General features: G+C 44.7%; 2 protein-coding genes across 3 annotated transcripts; one reads left to right on the plus strand and one right to left on the minus strand.

Moving 5' to 3' along the window:
- Positions 1 to 308: 308 nt before the first annotated feature.
- LOC119382876 (uncharacterized) lies at positions 309 to 5373 on the plus strand. Of its 2 annotated transcripts, XM_037650765.2 has the most exons (4): positions 309 to 667; positions 1562 to 1850; positions 2330 to 2493; positions 5273 to 5373. In XM_037650765.2, exons 1-3 carry the CDS (start codon positions 378 to 380, stop codon positions 2489 to 2491), a joined length of 741 nt encoding a protein of 246 aa, XP_037506693.1. In that variant the 5' UTR covers positions 309 to 377; the 3' UTR covers positions 2492 to 2493; positions 5273 to 5373. The 2 variants fall into 2 exon arrangements, with proteins under 2 accessions (XP_037506693.1, XP_037506692.1); XM_037650764.2 differs by lacking the exon at positions 5273 to 5373 and having other exon boundaries at positions 2330 to 2505.
- On the minus strand, positions 4469 to 23542 carry LOC119382874 (transcription factor IIIA). Its single transcript, XM_037650763.2, has 9 exons — positions 23276 to 23542; positions 21177 to 21292; positions 21016 to 21106; positions 20818 to 20900; positions 18691 to 18764; positions 14637 to 14723; positions 11015 to 11238; positions 7767 to 7823; positions 4469 to 5612 (listed from the first exon to the last, which is right to left on the minus strand). Exons 1-9 carry the CDS (start codon positions 23405 to 23407, stop codon positions 5001 to 5003), a joined length of 1476 nt encoding a protein of 491 aa, XP_037506691.1. The 5' UTR covers positions 23408 to 23542; the 3' UTR covers positions 4469 to 5000.
- Between the last annotated feature and the right edge of the window lie 777 nt (positions 23543 to 24319).

The following is a 24319-nucleotide window of genomic DNA, read 5'->3' on the forward strand; positions in this document are numbered from 1 at the left end:
CAGTATGCAAATGAATTATGATGCGGTGGCGATGTACGAAGGACAGATATGTAGTAACCGTGAGAGCCGAATACTCATGGATTCAACGGCAATGCACGTCTTCACGCACTTCAAGGTTTCGTGAAGGTGTTTAATCTCCGTGATTAATATAACCTCGATGAGTAACCATAATGAGAATTAAGTAAAGTATGGCATATCAAATTCAAGTTGTGGGCGACTGTCTGAGGTTGCTGAGGTCATACAAAACGTTGGGTCATACGCAGGGGTGCAGGTGGCGGCGTCCTTGGTAGCGTTCGTTGATCTCGGAGGCGATGGTGTGTTTACATTGTTTACATACTGCAGTGCTGCATGGTTCAACGTGATGCGTTAAGTTCGCGATGTTTTTGGCACGATGTTTAGCTCTGCGACTGCACACTTTTACCGCTTACGCCTTGGGGACAGTAAACATACGCGCTGTGCAGTCAACATTTGTATCTAGGGCACATACGTCGCATTTTACGAGAGTCGCAGTTAGTAGCCATGTGCTCGTGCGCCGATACTGCCAAGATTCCGCAAAGCCAGAAAAACAGAAAGTTGAATTTGTCTTGCTGATAAACACCGATGACAAGGTTCTTGGGACCAAAACAAAGGACGAAGCAATCTTGTTTGCCAAGAAACACGATTATCAGTGAGTGTCACCTTAGTTGTGCGCGTGGCGCGTGCTTCAAGTGCGCACTGCGCTCTCCTTACGCCATGCTGATGCTTCCTGTACTTCCTGTGCCTAACTAAAAGCATGGCCCAACTGGTTCGCTTAAATTGCGGCAAATAATTACTCCGCCGTTAGTCCTGTTGCTTCGTTAGTGCTGGTGTCACATATCATACTTGGTTGGGTTCGATCGGGATCGTGTTTCGTGAACGCGATTGGTTCATTTGCGTAAGCTATATAAGAGAGCCAATCACAGTCGAGGAATTCGACCGCGATCGAAAGCGCATCGTGTAATGTCAGTATTAATTTTGCGGCAGCATCAAATAAACGATGAGAAACGACTGCGCACTACAGGAATGGTTTACCAGCAGATATTTCCAGGCCGAGTCTTGCACTACGAAGACCCGTTTTTCTTTTCTTTTTTTTTGTTCACTAAAATTAAATAGCGCAATATTTGGGCCACAAAACTTCGTAAAGGCCGGAATTCAAAAGCCCAGCAGAGTACAACAGGAGTATAACTGCACGTAAAGGTATTTCTAAAATAAAGTGGGCGTAGCAATGGACAGTGGCATGTCACAAGTGTATGTGCTTACAATAAGCTGCTGTGGGAGTTGTCTCATTTGCATCTGCAGCTTGTGAACTTTGTTGTTGAAACCGTGAAAACTAGAGAAGGTGAATGCCTCTTAGTCATTTATGAACCCTAAGGACAACAGGCAGACGGATGCGTGGAAACCCGTCGTAGGGCCTAATAATGTAGAGCACAGATTGTAATAAAAGCTTTTGTAAAAAACTGTACTCCATTATGTGATACTTATTGCACTGTGGGATCTCTGAGTGCTACAACGATCTTTTTTTCTTTTCTTCAACTGTTTGTAGCTTGGTCAAACTCGAAGATGACAAACATGCTGAGGCCAAGAAGAGGAAAATATACAAGGTCATGACGTCACAACAGATGGTTGAATATGAAGAAAAGCTAGCAAAGGCTGCTGCAGGAACCAGCGCCCCAGGCACAGCAAAGCAGCGCACTGTGAAGCATGTGATTGCAACCAGCAAGATCACCGAAAACGACCTGAACACCAAGCTCAAGAGCATAGCAAAGTGGCTGGAGAAGAAATGTGAAATCCGTGTTGGAATAACTGGGAGTCCGGATTCGACAAAACAGTTGGTAAGCTGGGATGAGGTCTTGGAGACTCTCAACGTTCAACATTACATGCTTAATTAAACCAGAGCTTTAGGTCATGATCAAGTCGGATTTCCCAATTCTTCAGGGACTGTCTCTCCGTGGTGCAGATGATGAAGTTTGGAAAAAATAGCGCACATTGAACAGCAAGCTTGTTACATGAGCCTCCTTGGTTTTACATAAGCAACAAGCTTTATAATGTCATTTAATGCACTGACACTGAAGCTACCGTGTGTAACTTTTATTTTCTCAATTCTTACGTTTTTATTTTACTCGTCTAGTGCTTATGGATGACATTTCATCTTTAACACGCACCAATATTGGCATATAACGAGTATATGCTAGTAATAAATATCAGATAAAGGTATTCTCAACTTCAACTACTATAGCATGATGCCAGCGCTCAAAAAACATAGCAATGCTGCGTGTTTGGAAACTACATCCCGCTCTATATTCTTCTTTAGGAGGCCATCTATGGAAAGTTTGAGACCTTCCTGGCGGGCGAAGCAAGGTTTCTGCAGAAGAGGATTAGCAATGGAGTTCTCAAATTTGTAATCATGCCTCCTTCAGAAAAGAAGAGCTCTCAAAAGCCAGATTCATCTGAAAAAGAAGTCCAAGAAGAGTGACCGTGTGTTTTCAAGTCCCTTTTTTTACTAGTGTAAAACATTGTGCAACGATTTTGAATCATTGGAGGCAGGGTAAAAGATCAAAACGTTCAGAGGTGTGCCGCTTACTGCATGTAAACAGACCCTCTTACTTACATGACTGTTATCGCAGTTTCGTCCTTCGTGCTGAGGTAACGAAAAAAAAAGCATGTTTTGACAAGATCAGCACTAATAAACCAGGTTACAACTCGGCTAAAGTGTACCCTGTTCTTTTTGTAAAAGCCTGTAAGTGAGCATCAAGTACTCATTGTTCTGTTTCTGTGGAATTGTGTGGCTGAAACCAAGGTCACTGGTTAAATTTCCAACTGAGAGGACTGGCATGCAAAAGTATTTGAGGACTGGTATTTGTGAATATATTAAAGGATGCCAGCTAATCTAAACCAATCCGAAACCTTCAGCTATGGCATCTCTTGCCATTGAGCCACTTTTGGGCATCAAAACCATGCAGAAGGCACAGCGACTGCGTTGGGGTTAAGGTAACAGGTGAAAGGTGGATATTAGAGGCAACATTTTGTAAATATTGCTTCGCATTGACAAATAAACATGGGCCGATCGCAACAGCACTGCAATTTTATAGTGTCCTAGAAAGCCAGCTATTGCAAGGAAAGAATCTGAGTAAATGCGAAGCACATGCCAGGCGTTTTCAAAGGGCCAATTTGGTGAACTAGAAGCAGTCATGCAATAGCAGCTTAAAATGGTTTGAGCATTAAGTTGCTGCACTAGAAGAGGGAAGCTTGATTTCCACTGTTGGTCACCCATTTCTTCATGACAATGCACTCTGCCTTGAGAGCTTTATAATAATAATATCTGGGGTTTAACGTCCCAAAACCACCATATGATTATGAGAGACGCCGTAGTGGAGGGCTCCGGAAATTTAGACCACCTGGGGTTCTTTAACGTGCACCTAAATCTAAGTACACGGGCCTCAAACATTTTCGCCTCCACCGAAAATGCAGCCGCCGCGGCCGGGATTCGATCCCGCGACCTTCGGGTCAGCAGTCGAGCGCCGTAACCACTAGACCACCGTGGCGGGGCTGCCTTGAGAGCTTTAGCAAGGTGTATGGGGCCCTTTAAATATTGGTTGCTCTGTTACCTAAGTCCTGTAAACACTTCCCTGTGTATGATCATGATTGCAGGCTCTAAACATCGCACTCAGTTAAGAGATCTAAACATATGTTTTGGGGCATTCTGATATTAATGTCTGCGATTTTACGTCTTAAACTTGCAGTATGATTACAAAGAATGTCGTAGTTAGGGACTCTGGATTAGTTTTAGCCCCTTGGGGGTCCTTTTATGTGCATTTACATCTAAGTTTACAGCTGTTCTTGCATAGTGCCCCCACCAAAGTGGGGCTGCCATGGCCGGGAATCGAACTCGTGTCCTTGAGCTGGCAAAGAGACATTCAAGCATTGGCTGTGCTACGATTACCTAAAACTCCCCAGCATTTCACCATATCTGGTAGTGCAAACATTATGTTCTATGCATTGCTCTCTTGAAAGGTTTAACCTACACGGTTTAACTACACTCAAACCTCGATATAACAAACATGGATATAACGAATTATCGGTTATAACGAAGTAAATGAAAAATAGTCTTGTTTTAGTGTACATGTTTAGATTCCTCCACATACTGGCTGTTTCATATTGCTTTGTATGTAAGCTAGCATGGCAATTCAGAAGGAATAAGAATTGGAAAATGCTAAGTAATAATTGTTCATACAATGTGCATGATAAGTGCATGCAGACTTCTATTAATACAGCCATTCTGTTCATATTCTGTTCATTTGAATCCATTGACCTATGCACCCTGAGGGCACTGAATCTATCAGTAGCAAAGCAGAGGTACAGAGTTGCACTCATGATGGAGCCTGCTGTTTCACCACAGAACGTGAATACCCCTGCCGGGTCACGTGTGAATTGCATGTGCAGCAAGCATAATGAGGAAAGCATTATAAAGCGGTAACTTTGTAGTATTTTATTATGTTTCACAATTTCTTCTTCTCTATCAATCGTAACAATTATACTATGAGGCTACAATGTCAACATTAAGACATGCATTTCATAGTAACATCACGAAAAACAGAAAACTGTGTTCAATGTTGGCTGTTTTCTTAAAAGGCAGGGCCTAGCACACTGGGTATGTACTCCCTCTGTGCACCATAACATACTTAGCACAGCACAATTCCAAACATCCATCTGCCCGGTCAAGGGGTGATGATGATGTGAAATATGGCACAGACACAGAATATAATTCTGAGTAAAAGACACAAAGTCGACGCAGAGCAGTACATAGTGAAATGCACGTTAGTAAAAGAAAGTTATTGCACCATAGCAAAGGGAATTTGTACAAATGTTTTTGCCCTCTTATATAAACAGGGATGTATACTTTGTCACATAAAAAACAGAATAAGACGTACAAATCTGCAGCAGTTGCTCACACAGCGCATCGGTTCCAAGCATCTTTCACCTGCTCATACACTTACCCGCTGCACCTTTACTGAAGGCATTGAAAAATTGTCCTCATGCCCATGTTCAAATTCACTTGCAATTTCACTGAACGCAGAACTCGGTCCACAATCGACAAGGCTTCCGTGAGCTGTGTCCGTCAAAGAAACGCATGTCTCTGTTGCCGGCGGCATTACTTCGATGTTCTTGCACAATTCTTGGCTGGACGGTTGCGACCTACATTGTGCAAGATCTTCTGGCACTGCATGCAGCAGCTCCAATGATTCGTTCTGCGCAGATGGCTGCTCTACGCCACCGGCCAGGCTGTCGGCAAGAGGCACGCAGGCGTGCCGAGTGAAATCCTCTGGAAGTGACACTGCATCGTCGGAGTCTTTGTCCGTGCTGAATGACGGCTCTCGGCACGTCCTTAAGAGGCTGGTTACGGGATTTTCAGACTGCGAAGTGCACTCCCCGTCTTTTTGCTCTTGCCTTAACTCCGTTTCGTCAGCTGATCCGATGCACAGTGACAGAAGTCTCTTCTCACATTCAGGTGGTGGTGTATGCCCTGACAAGATGGCTGCTGCACTCTTGGTGAAAACATTTTTTCGGCGGCACTTCGTTGTGGCTTTTTTGGGCTTCTGCAATTAAGAGAAAATTAAAAATAAGGAGTTGTGGCCTTATGCCTGCCAAAACCAACATGTAATAACAGGGCGTACCTTATACAGACACTAAAAGCAAATATTGATGTAGATTGTTTAAATAGCGTTCCAGAAACCTCGTAGTGCTTACTTCTTGCCAAGTAAATGCTTATTTTGAAAGAAAATCACGTTTCAGTTGTCCAAATACCGTTAGCACAATTCAAACTGCCCGCCCCTGAGAATGGCCTTCTGACGTCGCATTCGCCACGCCCGCACTGCCCGGCAGCCTGGCAAAAATGGACCTTGCGTTGTTCTCAAAGGTAACGTCAACTTCTTTCTTGCATGAATCAGACTGAACTGCAAAAACTTCAGTTTTATTCCGGCCTCTAATGCAATGAAATTTTCTTTTTTGTCATGGGTAGTTTGAGTACTTCTGATTATTTGTACCTAGGCCTCGCTATGTCGTCGAGCTTGTGTTCCGCAACGTCCCACAGGTGGCGCAAATCATGTCCTACACTTACTTTAATTTCTCAATTACGAGAGCGCTACTGTGTATAATATTGACATTTTAGACGTTTCCAAGCACTGATCTTTCACTATTATATAATATTTTATTTGTGTTTAGTGCCACTTTAACATCGCATGATGCATTTCACCCCCTTTGAAATGGGGCTACCGGGACTGGGAATTGAATCAGTACCCCTGCGCTTTGCTGGAGAATGCCTTAGCCGTTCAGGTGGCAGCAAGTGAGCAGAACATACCTTTGTAAGTTGTAAGAGGAGGCTTAGTGACAGAATGTATGCCCTAGCTGTGGTATTCCAGAGCGGTTATTCAGGTTGTTTTTGTTTTACCAGAAACGGCCGAGATGGTTGCCTAGGCTAAAAGATGCCACCAAACCAGTCCCATAAAATGCAAAAGAGCTTGCAAAGAATAGATTTTTATTGTTTTAACAACAGCATACTGCTTTGACACTCTTGCCACATGCACTAAGGCTACTCATTAGGCATCTTTTACTGTATGCAGGTCCAAAATGAGACTTGTCGAAACTATCCGATTTCTAGGTTACGTTTAGGCTGTGTGCTTACAGTAAGAGTTACAAACAAGGCAGAAGTTCAGGAGAAGATGGAGGCTTCAAGAGATAAGAAAACATTGAACAGGAGGCGTTGCAAGCCAACGTTTCGACAAGTGGTCTTGTCTTCAGTAACTGCACTGAAGAAAAGGCAAGACCACTTGTTGGAATATTGGCTGCAGCGACAGCCCCTGTTCAAGGTTTTTCCATCTCTACAAGAAGAGTTGGAGTTGCTTCTGGGCTACAGAGTTTGTAGCCAGCAAGAAAGAGAGAGTTAGGGTTGAAGACCCACTTGTCATAACACCGAAATTCTTCGGCTCATTTATTGGTGGTAGCCTCAGACACAATTTTTTAAGTATGAGAGAGAGAAGCTCTTCAATGAATTCGAAGTATGGTTTCTACTTTCATTATTCTACTCTGATCGCTTGGAGCAAATGAACCGAGAAACTACAGTATGGCCATTCGTTCACAGCATTGCACGTGTCTGTACCTTGGCCCGTGAGTAGTTATTACAAAGGGAACAAAAAAATTAATTTTGAAGGGAAATGTTGGGGAGTGCATTAAGAACACCAGTGAATTCACTGCACATATATGTATTTTATGTGCAAAGCTGCACGACCGTGATATCTAGCTGTGATGCACTAGTTTTAAAACATAATAATAATTGTCGGGGTTTTACGTCCCAAAACCACAATATGATTATGAGAGACGTCGTAGTGATGGACTCCAGAAATTTTGACTATCTGGAGTTCTTTAACGTGCATTTAAATCTAAGTACATGGGCCTCTGGCATTTCACCTCCATAGAATGCAGCCGCTGCGGCCGGGATTTGATCCCGTCACCCTCGGGTAAGCACTCAAGCACCATATCCACAGAACCACCATGGCGGGTGGTTGTAAACCGAGTAATGTTTCATTGTGACTAGCTGCATCAGAAATTCTTTTGAGTACATTTCAGCATGACCACCACACAGCCTCGTCACGCAACTGTGTGCACAGCAGCTTAGCCTGCTGCAATTCAGTTTGCCCACTTCTCCACCCAGTAATCATACCAGATGCATTCGAAATTCAAGTGCACATACATACCTTTTGAGGTAGAGGTTTATTTGGGTCATGAGTTGCTTCATGCTTCTTCAATGATTGCTGTGAACATGAATGAAAACAAAATGAGCTACCGCATGTGTAATCATAGATGAAAGTGAAGGGCATTGCTAAGTGCAACGGAAATCTAAAGATAACACAAAAAGTAGAAGTTCGATTGAAAAGCAGACAATAGCACAGTGCGGCTTGCACAGAAATGCATGAAAAGATAACATTAGTTTCCTTTTCGACAACGTTTTGCCACAGGATTAGTCACACTAACTTCCAACAGGTCAATTGTGTCAGTAGTTTGTAGAGTAAGCCCCTGAATGAAATAAAACTAATGTCAGCTATTGTTAACTGCTACTGCCCTCCTCTCTTGCACTTTCCCTCGACGTTCGGTGCTACCATTGGCCGAATGCTGTCACGTGCCCCTCTCATGCTTTTTCTCATGCTAGTTTTTTGCTTGTCTTCCATTGCGGTGCCAAATAGGGTGAGCTGTGCACGTTGGCACCACGTGTCGCACCTCTTTTTTGCACTTTTATGGTGTGGTTTTAGTCGTTTTGTGTTTGCAATGCCGTGTTGCTGCACTTTCGGGTGCAGCACACATGAAACTGATAGCAAACGGCTTTTCTGAATTCCACCTGAGAAGCGAGATGTGGCACGGAGAAAGATCTGGGTTTATAGAAACAGCCAGGCTGACTTCAAATTGGTGCAATGGTCTCAGCTCTGTGAGGTAAACTAGCATTTCTTCGCACATCGCTAACTTCCTTACATTTTCATCCTTTTAGTGCCGCATATTTGCTCTTCGTTTATTTGTAGCATTCGTACCCAACTTCCGTCATGTCATCTTCAAACGTGTCTGCTTTCTGTCGACCGTGGTGTAAGATATATGTTCTTTAGGTGGGGCACTTCTATGCTTGCATGCAAGGCGTGTTCGACCAGATAAAGTAACAACGGTGCACGTCCGTTGGTCCGGTGATGGCAGCAGGTATGTATCGGTGGGACGACGCACTTAAAGAAAGTGCTTTCTGCACCAATGTTATAGCAACTGACGTGCTTGGTGGCAACGCTGCCATATGCTGTCATAAACACACGTCGGTGGCAACGCTGTCATAAAGCAAGCGAAAAACGCGACATGTGTTTCCAACTTTTGTTGCTGGCGTGCCATAGCCATGTTCGCTGACTATAGTCGGATCCAACTCTAGAAGTCAGCGGCATTTCTTCCTCAAAGGCAGATGAATGCAAGCCTGCACCAAAGGGCGTGCACTCGGGACTGACGTCATGAGCGGGACGGCCGGTGGCTCCACCTTCGGAGAACATCGGCGCTTGCATGAGCGGGACTATTTCTTTAGTCGCGGAGGCGATCAGCTGCCGCACTTCGGTCGTCTCTCCTGACTTCTTAAGTTGTGTCTGACTATAGAAAATTCAAGTTTTCCACAAAGTGCCAGTTGCTACAAGAACTCGTTTTGGTCTTTGCGTCATCCCGCCGACAGGTATCCACTGCCATCTGATGTCACACGCGGCATATTTCAGTGTCTCACCGCCAATAAAAAAAACGACCCAAGCACAACATTTCGATGTCCTCTCGTAATGTTTCGGTAGCTGGTAACAATGTAAAATAAAAATATCTGATTGAAATACCAGCTGACGAGCGCGAGCAATTTGTGGCAACAGCGTTTATTGCAGAGAGCGTCTGCTAGCTCGGCCCTGCGTATGGAGAGCCACGGTCGACAGAAGAGAGAGCGAATGCTGGCTCAGGAGGAGGAGAGAGGAGTTGGCATTACTTTTATTTCATTCAGGGGTTTGATTGTAAAGTGGATTGGAATGCTATCTGGCGGTGACAAATAGAGCTATGCAAGCAAAAAAAAAAGTCATGGTTAAAAAAAAAATCCCTACCTCTGTGAAGATTACTGGAGATGCTGTCCATGCCTATACTTTTCTGAATTAACGTAATTTCACCTTTTCTATTACCTCTGGTGAAGTTAGGCCATCGAGAGTGACATCTACTCATGTTGCACAGCATCAACAAAACTTCCTAAAGGCTTTAATGAAGTGTCATTGAAAGCTTAAAAGCTTAAGTTTACCCATATGCTGTGGTAAAGTAAGTGTATACAAGCTACTAATATTGCTCATTCAGCATAGGTGTCGGATCCTATGAGCGTTCACTTGTCTGATTGCCACATGACTGTTGTCTACAAACTAGTGCTCCAGCAGCATAAAGTAATAGCCATGAAGCTACAGTAGAATCTCGGTGATACAAATTTCAAAGGGGGGCGAAAACATTTGTATCACCCGAAATTTTGTTTCACCAAAAAACTAGCGAAATCTATTTTCAAATCACGCTACAGGCATAAAATATTTACTGCCGTCAAAAGAACTCGCGTATGCATTTTCCGGACACACGTAAATGTACCAATAAGGGATGGCACAGCTGGCTGCCGCAAATGCGCACGTCAAAGCTTCGCATGAGGCCAATTGAAAACTAAGCACCGAAATCCGCTCCACCATAGTTTCATAAGCGAATGACAGGGACGCCGAAACGTTTCGTGCCTTTTCATGACTTTATTGCCTTTAATCTACTGCCGTGTTAGCCGCGTACCTTTGGAGCTGCATAGTCGCTATCAATGATCGCGTCAACAGTGAACGTGGTTTTGTGTGCAGCGGTTGTGGCAAATGTAGTTTCATTTTCAATCCGTGTGCACTGGCCGCGCGTGTGCCTTCAGAACTACGTCGTTGCTATCTGTGATCCTGTCTACCGCTGTTTCATCCGAATCAATTGCTGCAAGCATCACTGCTTTGACTCAGTGAGCGTTGGATGCACGTATACTTTCAAAGTTTTGTCGCTGCCACACGTGATCGCATCAATGGCAACCATGGCTTCGTCCACAGCGGTTGTGGCAAACGATAAGCACAATTTTGGCTGTGTGTGCGCTGGCCGGATGCATACTTCTGAAGCTGGACCATGCTGCTGTCAACTGTTGCTCGATGGCTTTGTTACCCAAGTTTGTATCATCCGTCGCGATGTGGAAAACTGTTTGGAACATCGGAACTTCGGCCCATTGGACACAATGAAATTTGGCCGGAGAATTTTACGAATTCATATCAGACTGAAATTTGTCTCAGTTGGGTTCGTATCACGAAGATGCTACTTAGATAACCAGTAAAGCTACATAGTGGTGGGGTGCACTGCCACTGTCTCCTTTGCAAAAAGTGAAATGCCCGTGTACCAGGAATGACCAAAGCTGGGTCACCTTGGTGAAAAAGGTTCGTGTACACCCTGGAGCATCGCAAGAGAACCGCTTGTTTTCATGGGCACTCGAAATGTGTTGCCGGAGGTTCTTCTCCTGGAAGTAAAAACGGCTGCAGCCCTCGTGAGGGCAGCAGAAGCTCTCGCGGTCGGTGCTGTGTGTCTCCATGTGAGTGACCAGGTTCCACTTGGTGAAAAACACCCGGTCGCATGAAGGACACGGAAACTCTGCGTGCACAAAAGTACAGATCAGCTTCATATGCCTGCAACAAAAGCTATATGTAATTGCAACATAGAGAACAGCAATGCAGTCAAGCTTGCCACATTGCTAGAGCATTCCTCGGCGAAGCCAACATACACTAACAAGATATGTCTTGCAGACCATAGAATTGACAAAAAAAATTGTTAGATTTGCTTGAGCGTAGCTACGCGGCATAATACTGTTGCTACACATGGAATTGATAGAACATGCACATGCAGGCTGCGGCACAGCCTTGATTCAACTTCGTTTCAGCTACTTGCAGCATGGTTACGGGATACTTCATTTCAGCTACCATTCCGAAGACGTGAAGAAATTTTCTTTTTGCTCCACCATTAGTCTCCAAACTGAGAATGAGAGTGTGCACGGCCAGGGCGGCTTGCTCAATAAACATAGCAGCACATTATTAGAATTAGCTGTCGCATAATTTAAGTGATGACTGCAAGTATCTCATTCGGAACATTCACAACCAGTCTAGAATGGCCAGCCTTTCCTACAATGATGAAGTAGGAAGAAAAATACTCTTACTTCCTAAAGCTCAACATCCCATAGCATCTGCAACTGTGACCTTGTACCCTGCTTCACACAAACAGAAGTGCAGTGCTCACAGAATGAAACACAATACACTCAAACCTCATTATAACAAAGTCACATCCGCCACGAAAATAACTTCGTTATACAGTCGAAACCCGCGATAACGAAATCCCGAGGGAACGAAATTCTCACCGCAACGAAATATTTTCGGAGCACCGGCGAACGCCCATAGGAGTCAATGCATTTTGTAACTCGCTACTACCAAAGATATTCATACCGCAGTCCCCCATTAACAAAATTTTTTGAAACAAGAGTGCGCAAACAATCTACTCTCGCAACATTACCTACATTCGAAAACTGCTGAAATGCATTCATGCTACACTTAAATCGTGCAAAATTATCGCTACAGCGCACTTGAGAAGCAGCCGCCATCATTGTTTAAAAAAAAACATAAAGCTGGCGACAATGATGATGATGATGGCTTCGAAACACCTGCTCGTTATCGCAGACAATGTAGCCAATTCCTCGTGGAGTTTCGTTTGTTGGCTTGACCCTGTGCATGGCTTTGTCGGCTTTGCGCGCACATGGTCGCGTGTGTGGAGCCATTTGTGGAGCGTTTGCTTGGTCGCTTGGTGCAGCGTGAACTGTGTGTTGCGATTGCTTCGTCCGATTTCGCTGCCTACGAAGATGCCGCCTCCAATGAAAAAGCGGAAGTTCATCACGCTGGAAGATAAGGCTGCAATCATCAGTGAGGTGGAAAAGGGCAGGGAAAAAATGGACATCGCCGAAGAATTCAGCGTTGCGTGCAGCTCCCTGTCCACGATTCTGCGCTGATCCGCGTTGATCCAGCGGAGCAGGAAGAAGGTTCGCCTGTAGGCGCACTTGATGACGGTACTGGTGACAGCGCAGTGCCGCCGTCACTGACCAGTGCATGGGGCAAACTTTGTGCCGTGACAAACGAGATTCCTGATAGAGAGGAATGAAATTGCTGCATGGTAAGGCCCACCAAAGAAAAATTACTGATTTTGGGAAATAAGATGTGTTTTTTGTAAATTCCATGTCTTTTCTGCCGCATTCTCGCGCCAACGAAATTCCCGCAAGACCGAAATTTTGTGTTTTCCCCGCCGATTTCGTTATTGCGGGTTTCAACTGTAAACGGTTATTTGTAACACTGTGTCTATGACAACACTATTCTTCATTTACTACGTTATAACCGATAATTCGTTATATTGGTGTTCGTTATATTGAGGTTTGAGTGTACCAAAACTTTATATAACAACAGGTATGCTTGACTGCTCGAGATAATCACGTCATGTCGCTTTTCAATCTGGCCACTAAAGGTGATGTTGGCTCTGATGTAAGTTTACAAGGCAATATTACGCCAGTGCATCATTAACTGATGACGGTGGAAAGAAAAGGTATGTGCATTATTTAGACCTAAGTTGATGCGTCGCACTACCTGAGCATTGTAAGTTAAACGAAGCACTGCCTCAGCTCTGGCGGTATTTATTCTTTAGGAGGTAAAATTCCTTCTGATGCTTTCTGTAAGCGTGGCCACCAGACACAAGACAAAGATTTGTGTGAGGGCCACCATAAGATGTTTTTCATATTTTTCAGCAGACTCGCAAAGCATCGAAGAAACGATTCTCTGAGCCCTCTCAAGAAGCCATTTCACCATGTCTAGATCTTTTCGTTATAACGTGCTGGTCAAACCTCCTGTGCTAGCACCACAGGATCGAGATTGCAGGTAAATGAATCTTCATGCATTTTTCCTGTTCTGCCCACCATAGATGAAGAATAAAGCACACTGCTCTGCCCGCCTTCCTCATGCCCAGTGCACTGGTACCGTCATACACTCTCTCTGAACTCGCTTTTCTCGGTGAGAACCACCAATCCACATTCCCACTTTATGTATTTATTTATTTATTTATTTATTTATTTATTACAAATACCTACAGCACCCTAGTTATTATCGTAGGGGGTTAAGTGCACACGTGAAGTAGTAAGAAAATGTCACAACACAGCAGTATCAAAACAGCCACAGAACTAGCATATACAGACATTATGATAAAAGAGACAACATAAAGCGTAAGACATCTCATTATAAAGACACTCAAAGTAATACTTAAAACAGATTCATATAAAGCTCTCTATGGCAGAAGAAAAATTTGGTGCAGACACTATCTAATTGGGAAGCAGATTGCATTCTTCAATTGTACGAGGAAAGAATGAAAACTTAAACACCTTAATGCGACATTGTTAGGGCCTTGTTTTCATGGAATTATTGCACCTCTTAGACTGATAATGAGGTTGTTTTAGATATATGTTCTTATAAATTCCCGTGTTACCGCTGTAAATGTTGCGTAAAAACTTTAATCTGACTATTTTTCTGCGTGTAGAAAGTAGCTTCCATCCCAGTTTTTTTTTCTGATTTGCAAACTTGTAATTTTGTAATCGCAGATTCTTTTGACAAATCGCACAGCTTCTTCATCGACTCACTCTAACTTATCTTCAAGAACATTTGTGAAAGGGTCTCATGCTGCGCACGTCTATTCCATTGTTTAGGGCATAGACACATCCTCCCAGGTTATCCAGCATCCCCGTTCTAAACTCCGGAAAAAGTGCAGCAATCGGTCATACCTTCGTGGCTAGCAGCATACATGCTGGTCTCCCCCTTTATTAGTAAAACCACACGAGAACATCACATTGAGACTGATCCACCAGCAATGACATCTGCGTCTCTTCACTGCCCAACACACATATCTCCACAGCAATGCTTGCTGCGCTTAAATCTACTTGAACAAAAAGAGCGAGATTTTGGGTCAGAACTTACGCTTCTGGTGATCAGTTTTTCTGTGTTTCTGGAGAAGAGTCCACTTGGTGAACACAGCTTCACAGCCTTCCAAGTCACATGGGTAACCTAAAATAAGAATTAAATTTGCAAAAGTGTTCAGTTATCTTCTTGAAGTTATTAAGGATGCACTGAAAGTGCTTTCTTAGCACAGCACTTTTGAAGTGTTAAGTGAACATTTCAGTAACTTTTAATATATTGATGCAATCAGCAGCTTTTCTCTTTATAGCGATAACCTGTCAGCTTCCTGCAAAAACGGCTATTCCCACGCCTGGTGGCAAGGGATGTGCCACCAGGGGAGGGGTCCCATGCCAGCACCATGGCGGCTATCACCAGGGTCGTAACTAAGGGGGGGGTTGAGGGGGTTCTGACACCCCCCAAAATTTTTTTAATGCTTTAACTTTTCGGGTGATACTAGAATACTTGTACGCCTTCACAGCGACCACCGGTTTCCAAAGTTAGCCGTTCTACACAGAAACACCCCCCGAAAAAAATTCCTGGGTACGGCCGTGGCTATCACAAACGAGCGTGTCAATAAAGCGCGTGCACCGCCGCTTTCAGTCGACAGCGGGAATCCACGGCGTCGAACAAGCACACACACAACGAAAAACAAGTATCAAATGACGCCGGCGTGCCGATATTCTTCCTTACCCACTCGAAAGAACCGCAGACAAGCAGATCAAACGCCTGCCAAAGCCTAGAGCTTTCTAGAGGGACAGCGTGACGCGACGCCACAGCGAGTAGAACCGGTGAGAGAAATCTCAAACTTTTCCTAGCTTTGGCAGTGCTGCATGCCGGAGAACGCTCCCGACGCTTCTAGAACCCGGGGGAGAGGAGATAAAAGCGTGCAACGACGACCAGCGGGCAGTGAGTGAGACAGTTGGTCCGAAGATGGTGAAGTTATGCTGAGTGTGGCTCCGTCAGCCGAAGAAGACATGTTTATGATGTTGTGCGGTCAGTCGATCGTCGATCTGGAAGAATCGGATGACGACGCCGTGTGAGCCGTGACAAGTTACGATGACGGAGGAACGCAATGACAGACAGCGCTGGAGTTGGCATGAGTGTTTCTAGAAGAGAAGCATTCAAGTACCGCCCGAGAATTGTGGACTGGATACACCGCTGAATAATCAAGACTTTAACTGTTCTTGAATAGTTGTAATGCATGAGATTGCATTTGTAGCACGTGATCTGTTCGTTTAGTTCCCGTTGTGTTAACACCATCTGAGTTATATTGTGAAGTTGTAACTGGTACCAGCCGAGTGTGTATGTGTTTGATGTTTGTACTGCCTTAACTGAGAATATATTTCGTTTGTGTTATCGACTCTCGGCTCTGACGCGGTCTTTTGACCACAACCGGCGTTCGCTGGCGCACTAAAAGGACCAACTCTAAACTGTCCGCGCTTTCGTGGTGCGTTTTCGGAGGGCCGAGACGCCAGCCCTTGGAATCTGCCCGGCGATTGCCATCCCCATTAACGGGATCAGTGACAGCGGCATTTTGACAATCTATTCTGTTTGCATATAAGCTTCCTTCACCTTTGTTTGTAGTGAGCCACTGACACCTCATTCAAGTGGCTTTCCCCTACGCTAAGTGTACCTATTTTTATACTTGCTAATAAACGCCCGTGTACTCCTGCTCCTGAGCTCTCAACATATACATTTTTGATGTCTTCCAAACCAAGCTGTAATAATAATAATAATAATAATAATAATAATAATAATAATAATAATAATAATAATAATAATAATAATAATTCCTAGTGTTTAACAGACCAAAACCATGATACGATCAAGAGGCACACCGTAGTGGAGGGCTCCAGAAATTTCGATCATCTGGTGTTCTTTTATGTGCACTGACATCACACAATACACAGGCCTCTAGCATTTTGCCTCCATCGAAATTTGACCGCAGCGGCCCAGATCGAACCCGCAATCTTCGGGTTGCGGGTTCCACTGCAGCAGACCAAGTTCCCAACATTAAATGATAAGAATACAATACAGTAGAACCCCGCTCACACGTTCCTCACTTATACATTTCGCATGCCTACTCTGTGGTCCAGACCACAGGATAAACTCCCACTTTATTCTGTGGACCAGACCACAACATAAAATGCAGCGTTATTTTGTGGACCACACAATAAACTTGCGTGCTGTGGGCTGTGCAGAATGCACTGTAGCCCAAGCAGCCCACCTCTCTTGACGATGGTTTCTGTGCACCAGACCACACAATATAGTCCCAATCTATTCTGTAGACCAAACCACAGGGTAAACTGCAGCTTTGTTCTGTGGACCGGACCACAAAATAAAGTGCAGTTTTATTTTGTGGACCACACCCCACACCAAATAGACTTGTGCTGTGGACTGTGCGCACCAGACTTCACTGTAGCCCAAACAGCCCACCTCTCTTGACGACGGCTTTCTGTCACAAATTGCGAGAGTTTATTCTGTGGTCTGGTCCACAGAGCAGGCACTGCTCCCTTCTCCATTGACAACAGCTTCTCTCGCGAATCGCAATATTTGCTCGCCGTTTTGTGAATCGATATTGAAGACGCGTATGTTGGCGTATGCGTGAAAGACTCCAATGTTTTGACATATGCGAATATTGATATCAGCCACACATAAACTTATTGTGAACGGAAGCAGCAAAACGAAGGCGTATAATGATAACAAATGACGGCAGCTCTAAAATGTCGTGGACCTGATCGATCGCATGCGGAACACTGAAGTCACTTTCACCACAGTACGCTCGTGTCATGTGAAAAAGTGCACGAACATTTGCACGAGAGACTCGAATTTTGAGCAATCCTTCTGAATGGGCGCGGCCATAAATCAGCCGAAAAAGAATGCTAACCCCTCCGCGAAAAGAAAACAATAATAACAAATGACAGCGTGTATAAAATTTTATGGTCTTGATCCATCAAGTTCACAACGCTTAAGCCACTTTTGCCGCAGTGCACCTGTATCAAGCAAAAAAAAAAGAGCGCAATAAGATTGGCAAGAATTTACTAGTTGTCACTGGACACAGCACACGTTGTCACTTCAGTACATACACTTGCACGCGCCGTATAGCTACGAGTACTTGCATGATCGTCAACGTCTGAAAACTCTACAGAAAGAGCTAAAGTAGCCCCTTGCAAATCTCAGTGCACTTTTCTTGTACGATGCTAATGCACTGTGGTGAAAGTGACTGAAGTGTGTCCTGACGCGATAGATCGGCACCAGAATATTTTAGTAGAGTCGCCCTTTGTCGTTATGATCCCCTTCATGTGGTGGCGTTGACGCTATTCTTCGGGAGATCTGTGGCACAATTGGGGAGATCACTCAAAATCTGAGTCTCCCGTGCAGATCTTACACTCTAAGAAAAAATCGAGTATTTGGGGAGTATTTCTTCCACACAACAATAATCGCCATCTGGCTTGCTGGCGTTTCCTTTCTTGAAAGCCCGGCTCTCGCCACTTTCCTATCAAGAACGGTATGTCACGCTGATAACTGCGCGCACCGGGAAGTGCCGGGACTGCAGTGATAACACGATGAAAGTACGCGAGGTGGATGACAATTATTGTTGTGTGGCAGAAATACTCCTCAAATACTTTATTTTTTTCTTAGAGTGTAGTGCACTTATTTTTTTGCATGACACAAGTGTACCGTAGTGAAAGTGTTCCAGCACGTGATAGATCAGGTCTAGTCAGCTATTTCTGCCGCACTCGGTTGGTTTCGGCGCTGCGCCCTTCCCTGTGCCCCCGGCGGACGCCATGAAGTGAAAACCCAGGCGAGCGATAGTTTTATGGGCCTCACGCGGTCGCCCAACCACCCTGCTCTGCATGACATGCCGCGTACTTGAGTACGTCTTTTCACTGCCGTGGAACGTTTACAGAACGAACGCCGTTTCCTCGTAAACGTAACGAGTTAATGTTACAGTTCTACCGATTCTTAACGGAACAGTGGCATTCCTCCCAAAAGGAGCGAGTTCCTGGAACGTCATTCCTTGGAACGCCGTTCCGTACAACACTGCTGACCAGATGCACAGCTCTCTGCTCACCTTTATGTGTATTTTGGTGTGCTCTGAGCTTGCTTGGCAGCAAGAAAGCCTTGTCACATCCTGGTTCTGGGCATCTGAAAAATGGCATATAATATTATAGTGCATGTCAGGTAACTAATGCCTTTACTTTAGCTGGGAGGTAATCTTCCAAATGACTTGAAAACTGTGCCTGCTCATGGGCTTTTTTTTTTTTTTTTTTTTTTTTTTTTTTTTTTTTTTAGGGCTGCATCCAAAACCAAATTTCACAGGGGCAAATGCCTTGGCCTTTACCAAGGTGCAATTTGTGGGCCTTGCCAAAGTATGACAGGAAAAAAAAGCTAGATTGTTTTGAGTTATGTTACCTGCGCGCCAGTGGGTGCCCTAGGGGCCCAGCCCCCCCCCCCTCTTGAAAATCTGATTGAAGGGGTTGTTTTACCCAAAATGAGTAATGAAAACAGGTATTTTTCTAACATAGTCAAGGTCTTCAGCAAGTGCCCCCCCCCCCCCTCGAAAAAAATTCCTGGCTACAGGCCTGCTGCACGTAGTTTTGAGAACTCCATGGACCGCCAATAAAACAAATATACAGGGTGTCCCAGCTATCTTTAGCCAAGGGTTTAAAAACAGAATATTAGAAGCAGGCGAGTGGAATCACTTGCAAATTACTGACAGTCACCTTGCGCACTACAAACAATTGTTTGTTTGGTAATTAACGAATTTGTTAATTAAAATTATTTAATTAAATTGCTAAATATTGACTGTAGGCAAGAAATGCGGCTTGCAAAGTTCGAGAGCGTCTTCAGAAACCCCAATTCTATTATTTGCGATAAAGAAAGTCTCACGTACACCATTTTTTCAAAGCTGCAAAGAAAGCCCGCGAAATACAAAAAGAACCACGTGACTAGCGCGCGAGCGCGCCTCGAGAATGCTGACCTCAGCCGCGGTTTGAGCGAACGAAATCAGCTGCGGCTGCGACTCGCCGGCTCCGTTGCAGCGGTATAGGGCGATAAGTTGACGGTGGTTTCTTGGCCCGCGCTCGCTACAACTTGCACCGTCACGCGCGCCAACTGGCTGGCAACGGGCCAAGAAACCACCGCCAACTTATCAGCCTACCGCTGCAACGGAGCCGGCGAGTCGCGGCCGCAGCTGATTTCGTTCGCTCAAACCGCGGCTGAGGGCAGCATTCTCGCGGCGCGCTCGCGCGCTAGTCACGTGGTTCTTTTTGTATTTCGCGGGCTTTCTTTGCAGCTTGGAAAAAATGGTATACGTGGGACTTTCTTTATCGCAAATAATAGAATTGGGGTTTCTGAAGACGCTCTCGAACTTTGCAAGCTGCATTTCTTGCCTACAGTCAATATTTAGCAATTTAATTAAATAATCCTAATTAATAAATTAGTTAATTCCCAAACAAAAAATTGTCTGTAGTGCGCAAGGTGACTGTCAGTAATTTGCAAGTGGTTTCACTCGCCTGCCTCTAATATTGTATTTTTTAACCCTTGGCTAAAGATAGCTGGGACACCCGGTATAATTCATAAGAGAGATCAATCCAGAACATTCTTTGGAAGCATAGGCAATGAAACAGAACCATTTTGTTTATTTGGCTATGTCATGCAAGCTACTAGGTTCAATGGAGTGAAACTAATGTTGACCAAATTGGAAAATACGATACAACAAAGCTGCCCATGCATACACTGGTATTCTGGAAGCCCCAGGAAAATATAAGCCCACCAAATGGGACATCAATGTATTCCATCATGCAATATGACTTCATGTTTTTGGAAAATAATTATAGGTGGGAGTTTCCAGCAAATGATTATTATTTGTGTACTAGTTGACCTCAATTACAATGCGTATCCTAAGACCATCAAATAATGTAATTAACTTAAGAAGTTATTTAATGTATTGATGGCTATGACACAAATTTGATGCCTCAAACTCTCGTGAATCTTTGGACAGTCTAAAGAGAACATTTTGTCTGAAATCCTCCGTTTTTAATATTTGGGCCAGCATCACTGAACAAAACTATATGCATCCAATCCACACTTTACATACGAAACTCCTGCATTAATAATCAGCTCTCCAGACAAATTAGTCTGTAGTGCATGCTTGGAAGAAAATTTATAGTGAAGCAAAAAGACATCTGATACTTACGGATAGGGCAACACCTTGGTGTGTTCAAAGCTGTGCACTTTGAGGTGCTGATGTTTTATGAATGCCTTTGGACAGTGTTCACACTAAGAAAGAACGGGAAGAAACAGAGGGAGGATTATAAGACCATTTCGCAGTAGTACCTTCCGACTGATCATAGGAGGTGTGATATCGATAGATGGCTTTGTTCATAACACTTGCCTGGAACTTGCGCTTCTCGTGAGAATACTTCATGTGCTTGTACAATGCGTTTTCACAAGAGAACGACTTGACGCAGTTGTCACGTACACATCTGCACAGAAAATATCATGCATTACGACATCGGTGTTTTCAAAAAAGGAAGATCTGTACTGCATACTCACTTGAAAGATTTTACTTGGTCCTTGTTGCTTTCATGCGATTTCTTGATGTGTCGCGTCAGGTGAAACTGCCTCGTGTACTTCTTGTTGCAGCCTGTGTATGTGCACTCGAAGGGCCGCTGAATAATACAGCCAAAGCAAGAAAAAGAAACGTAGAGGAACAACCTTTAAGCCAGACAATATAACGCACTTATGAAAGTTATCTTTCCCACAGATGAACATTAAAATGTTCGTGGACAACAGACTGGCTTAGCCAACACAAACGCACCTAGACACAAAGCGGAACCTGTTTTCTCTGTCACATTGTCTAGCCTTGCACGTCATCGGAGGGTTCAGACCTTTGTGTAAATAAAAATTAGCACTACTATTAATATTATTCTGAAAGGAAAGCAAAAATGTGTGCGTACTTTGGAACGTTCAACTGTTCACTGTAGACCACAAAACGCACAAAGAAACAAAAACAAGCTCAGGTTAACTAATTAATTACAGAATATTTGCATCTTGACGGATTCGGTTGTATCTTTCAAACATGTGACACGACTGTCTTGAATGTAGGCGGCAAATGCTTCTTATGAGTTGAGTGTATTCGCAACTTTCACGGCCTATAGGTGGCGCGACTGTACATCCAACATGGCGGTCGTTGAGATTATCGGTCCGCTTACACTGTAGGTCCGCTGCTAAAGTGTTCCCAATATTCTAGAACACTATACCGCTGCAGACGATTTAGGAACGTACTTGTTTGGCGAAGAGTTCAGTTCTTTGCGCTTCGGCTGCACTCCGATTTATGTTTTAGTAAAAGCAGGGTTGCGGTGACATATTATAATAAGTAAAGGAATGTCGGGTACGTGATTGGAGCCTCATTACGAAGATAAATATGCACACAATTGTAAATAAAGCAAACACACTAGTCGCGTTGCTTGCGGCGCTTAATCGCGCGTTGCAACCCCCGCTGTGTTGTTAGCACGATATGGTAGTAGGAGACTCACTAAAGATGTCTCAGTAATATCAGAGACATTCTCGGAGACATGCTTATCTCATTTCTGCTTGCATTGGATTCTGCCGCGTAGCTAGCTCAGCTCCCTTCGAAGCACGAAGTAATGTAAGTAAACGAAAAAAAAAGAGATGTGTTGCCCTTCGATACCGAAGCACAAGAACCACTTGAGGCATGTGCGATTATCGGAAATACGATTTTATTGCGCTTTCTTGGTAAAAAAGAGAAAAAATAAACAGCGGAATGTCACAATAGGTCGACAAGCAGCTAATGAAACCAGCGCAAGACGCAATTCTCACGTTTAAGATGTGACGTTCCTCTTATCATCCTACGCTTTCGGTGTTTATGAGAAGTGCAATAAGTAACATCGTACGGGACAGGGACGAAAAAACAGCGCCATCAGCAAGTAATACCGAACAAAAAGAGCTGGAGATGTGAAGGTGACGGAGGCACTTCACAGCCACTTCAGATGTGGAATGGTGCGATGGACGCTTTGAAAGCGGACTTTTCATTATATTCTAGAGGCGGAACGCATTCCTTATCAGTTCTGGTACTGTCTGCACAGCGACTGTGCCGAGCGGAGGAACGAAGCGCGAGAAAGGTGATATAAAATGAGATTCTACATACATTCATGGGCCTTGGTTATTTGCTTGCGAAGTTTAACCAGCTTAACCACTCACGGCTTTTCGAGGCGCTAATCTGAAGGGGAGGCTTCTGCTTTGCCTCCCGCTGTACGCTGTGAGCACCGAGGCCCGCAGTAAAATCAGTTACCTTTTTCTTTTGTTTACCGTTCACATTGAGGAACCGAAAGTGTCACGTATCGAGACCGTGCACACCGTCGCAAAACGACCCCAAACGAGACAAAATAAGTGGCAACATTCGCTGACTCAAGCGGGTCCAACATTTCAATAATCTCAACAGAGCTTCCGGCGGCCACCACTCGGCGGCGCCACGGTACCTGGAAGTTGCGAATTCCCAGTTAGGTTGTTCCGCTGAATGTCATTTGCAAGGTAAACACATCTCGCGTGTGCATTTCAGGGGGGCAACACTACACTAAGGGAAACAATTGTAAAGCAAGCTTCCACAAAAGCAAAACCTATCGCGAACTCACTTCACCGTCGTGTACACGCATGTGCCATTTGAGTTTCTTCCCGTTCGGAAAACTTGCAGAACAGCCATCGAAGCAACACACGAAGATGGTTTCATTGCTCGTAGAAGGGCTCTTTCCGTTATTGCTAGCCATTGCGGGCCTTGCTCATAAGGGCTAAGAACACTACAGAGTTCGGGACTCTGTACACGTTACAAACTTGACACCAGTTTTCACTACAAAACACCTAAACATAAGTCGCTGGGATCAACACTGCTCGAACCACATGGACCATGGACGAAAGCGTATCCCCGGAGTCGGGGCTCTCCCGGTTTGGCGCGAAACCGGATCTGACGTTACCATAGGGAGGTACTCCCTGCCCCTAGACAGGTACTGTTGTAGCTAGGGAAAGATCCGACGATTCCTCGGCCTTGTCCCCAGCCTTTACTTGCCTATGTTCTACTCGGTACCCTCACCGCAGTCGCCGGCTTTGTTTGAGTTATGTCTTCTTTGCACGGTGTAGTGATAGGCGACAGCCAGGTTAAATTCATGTGCAGGAGTCGCCTTCACTTGAAAACATCCGTCGAGACCTGCACATTTAGTTTTGGTGGTTTTGACGGTGTGCGAATGGCTGAGGCCGTCTCTGCGATGCACTTTCAGCGCGTAGACTGTCGTTTTGTACGTTGGTGGTAACGACGTTGGCTGTTGCTAGGGTTACGTCCAGACGTAACTGTAGTCACCGCTATCGTTACGTCCAGACCAAAGTCCCTAGATTTTTCCCTGTGAAGAGCAGGGAAAATCTAGGGACTCTAGTCATGTGGCTTTCCCACAAACGTGAGTACATTATTTTCCTGTGCTCAGTGAAGGCCCTCTGCGCCCTTCGGGCGCGGCAACCTAATCGTGGCTTCGCCCTCGCTTCGCGAGTGCGGCCATTTCGCTAACGCTCAACTGGCCGGTTGGCAGGGTCACGGTCACGCGCTACTGGCCGCTGTCGCGGCCACGCGCTGTTTAGCCCCGCGCAGCCTGCCCCTTCGGGGCAGGCGGAGGCGTACGTAACCCAAGAGCCAC

Source organism: Rhipicephalus sanguineus, chromosome 2 (assembly GCF_013339695.2).
Source record: "Rhipicephalus sanguineus isolate Rsan-2018 chromosome 2, BIME_Rsan_1.4, whole genome shotgun sequence".
Lineage (NCBI taxonomy): Eukaryota > Metazoa > Arthropoda > Arachnida > Ixodida > Ixodidae > Rhipicephalus > Rhipicephalus sanguineus.

Excerpts from the sequence above, each read along its gene's own strand:
- LOC119382876 (XM_037650765.2), top strand. The coding sequence starts at position 378 with ATGTTTTTGGCACGATGTTTAGCTCTGCGACTGCACACTTTTACCGCT. Across the intron at positions 668-1,561 it reads GCCAAGAAACACGATTATCA|CTTGGTCAAACTCGAAGATG; the intron begins GTGAGTGTCACC and ends AACTGTTTGTAG. Across the intron at positions 1,851-2,329 it reads CGGATTCGACAAAACAGTTG|GAGGCCATCTATGGAAAGTT; the intron begins GTAAGCTGGGAT and ends ATTCTTCTTTAG.
- LOC119382874 (XM_037650763.2), bottom strand. The coding sequence starts at position 23,407 with ATGGCTAGCAATAACGGAAAGAGCCCTTCTACGAGCAATGAAACCATC. Across the intron at positions 21,293-23,275 it reads TGCGTGTACACGACGGTGAA|CGGCCCTTCGAGTGCACATA; the intron begins GTGAGTTCGCGA and ends TGTATTATTCAG. Across the intron at positions 21,107-21,176 it reads GACCAAGTAAAATCTTTCAA|ATGTGTACGTGACAACTGCG; the intron begins GTGAGTATGCAG and ends TTTTCTGTGCAG.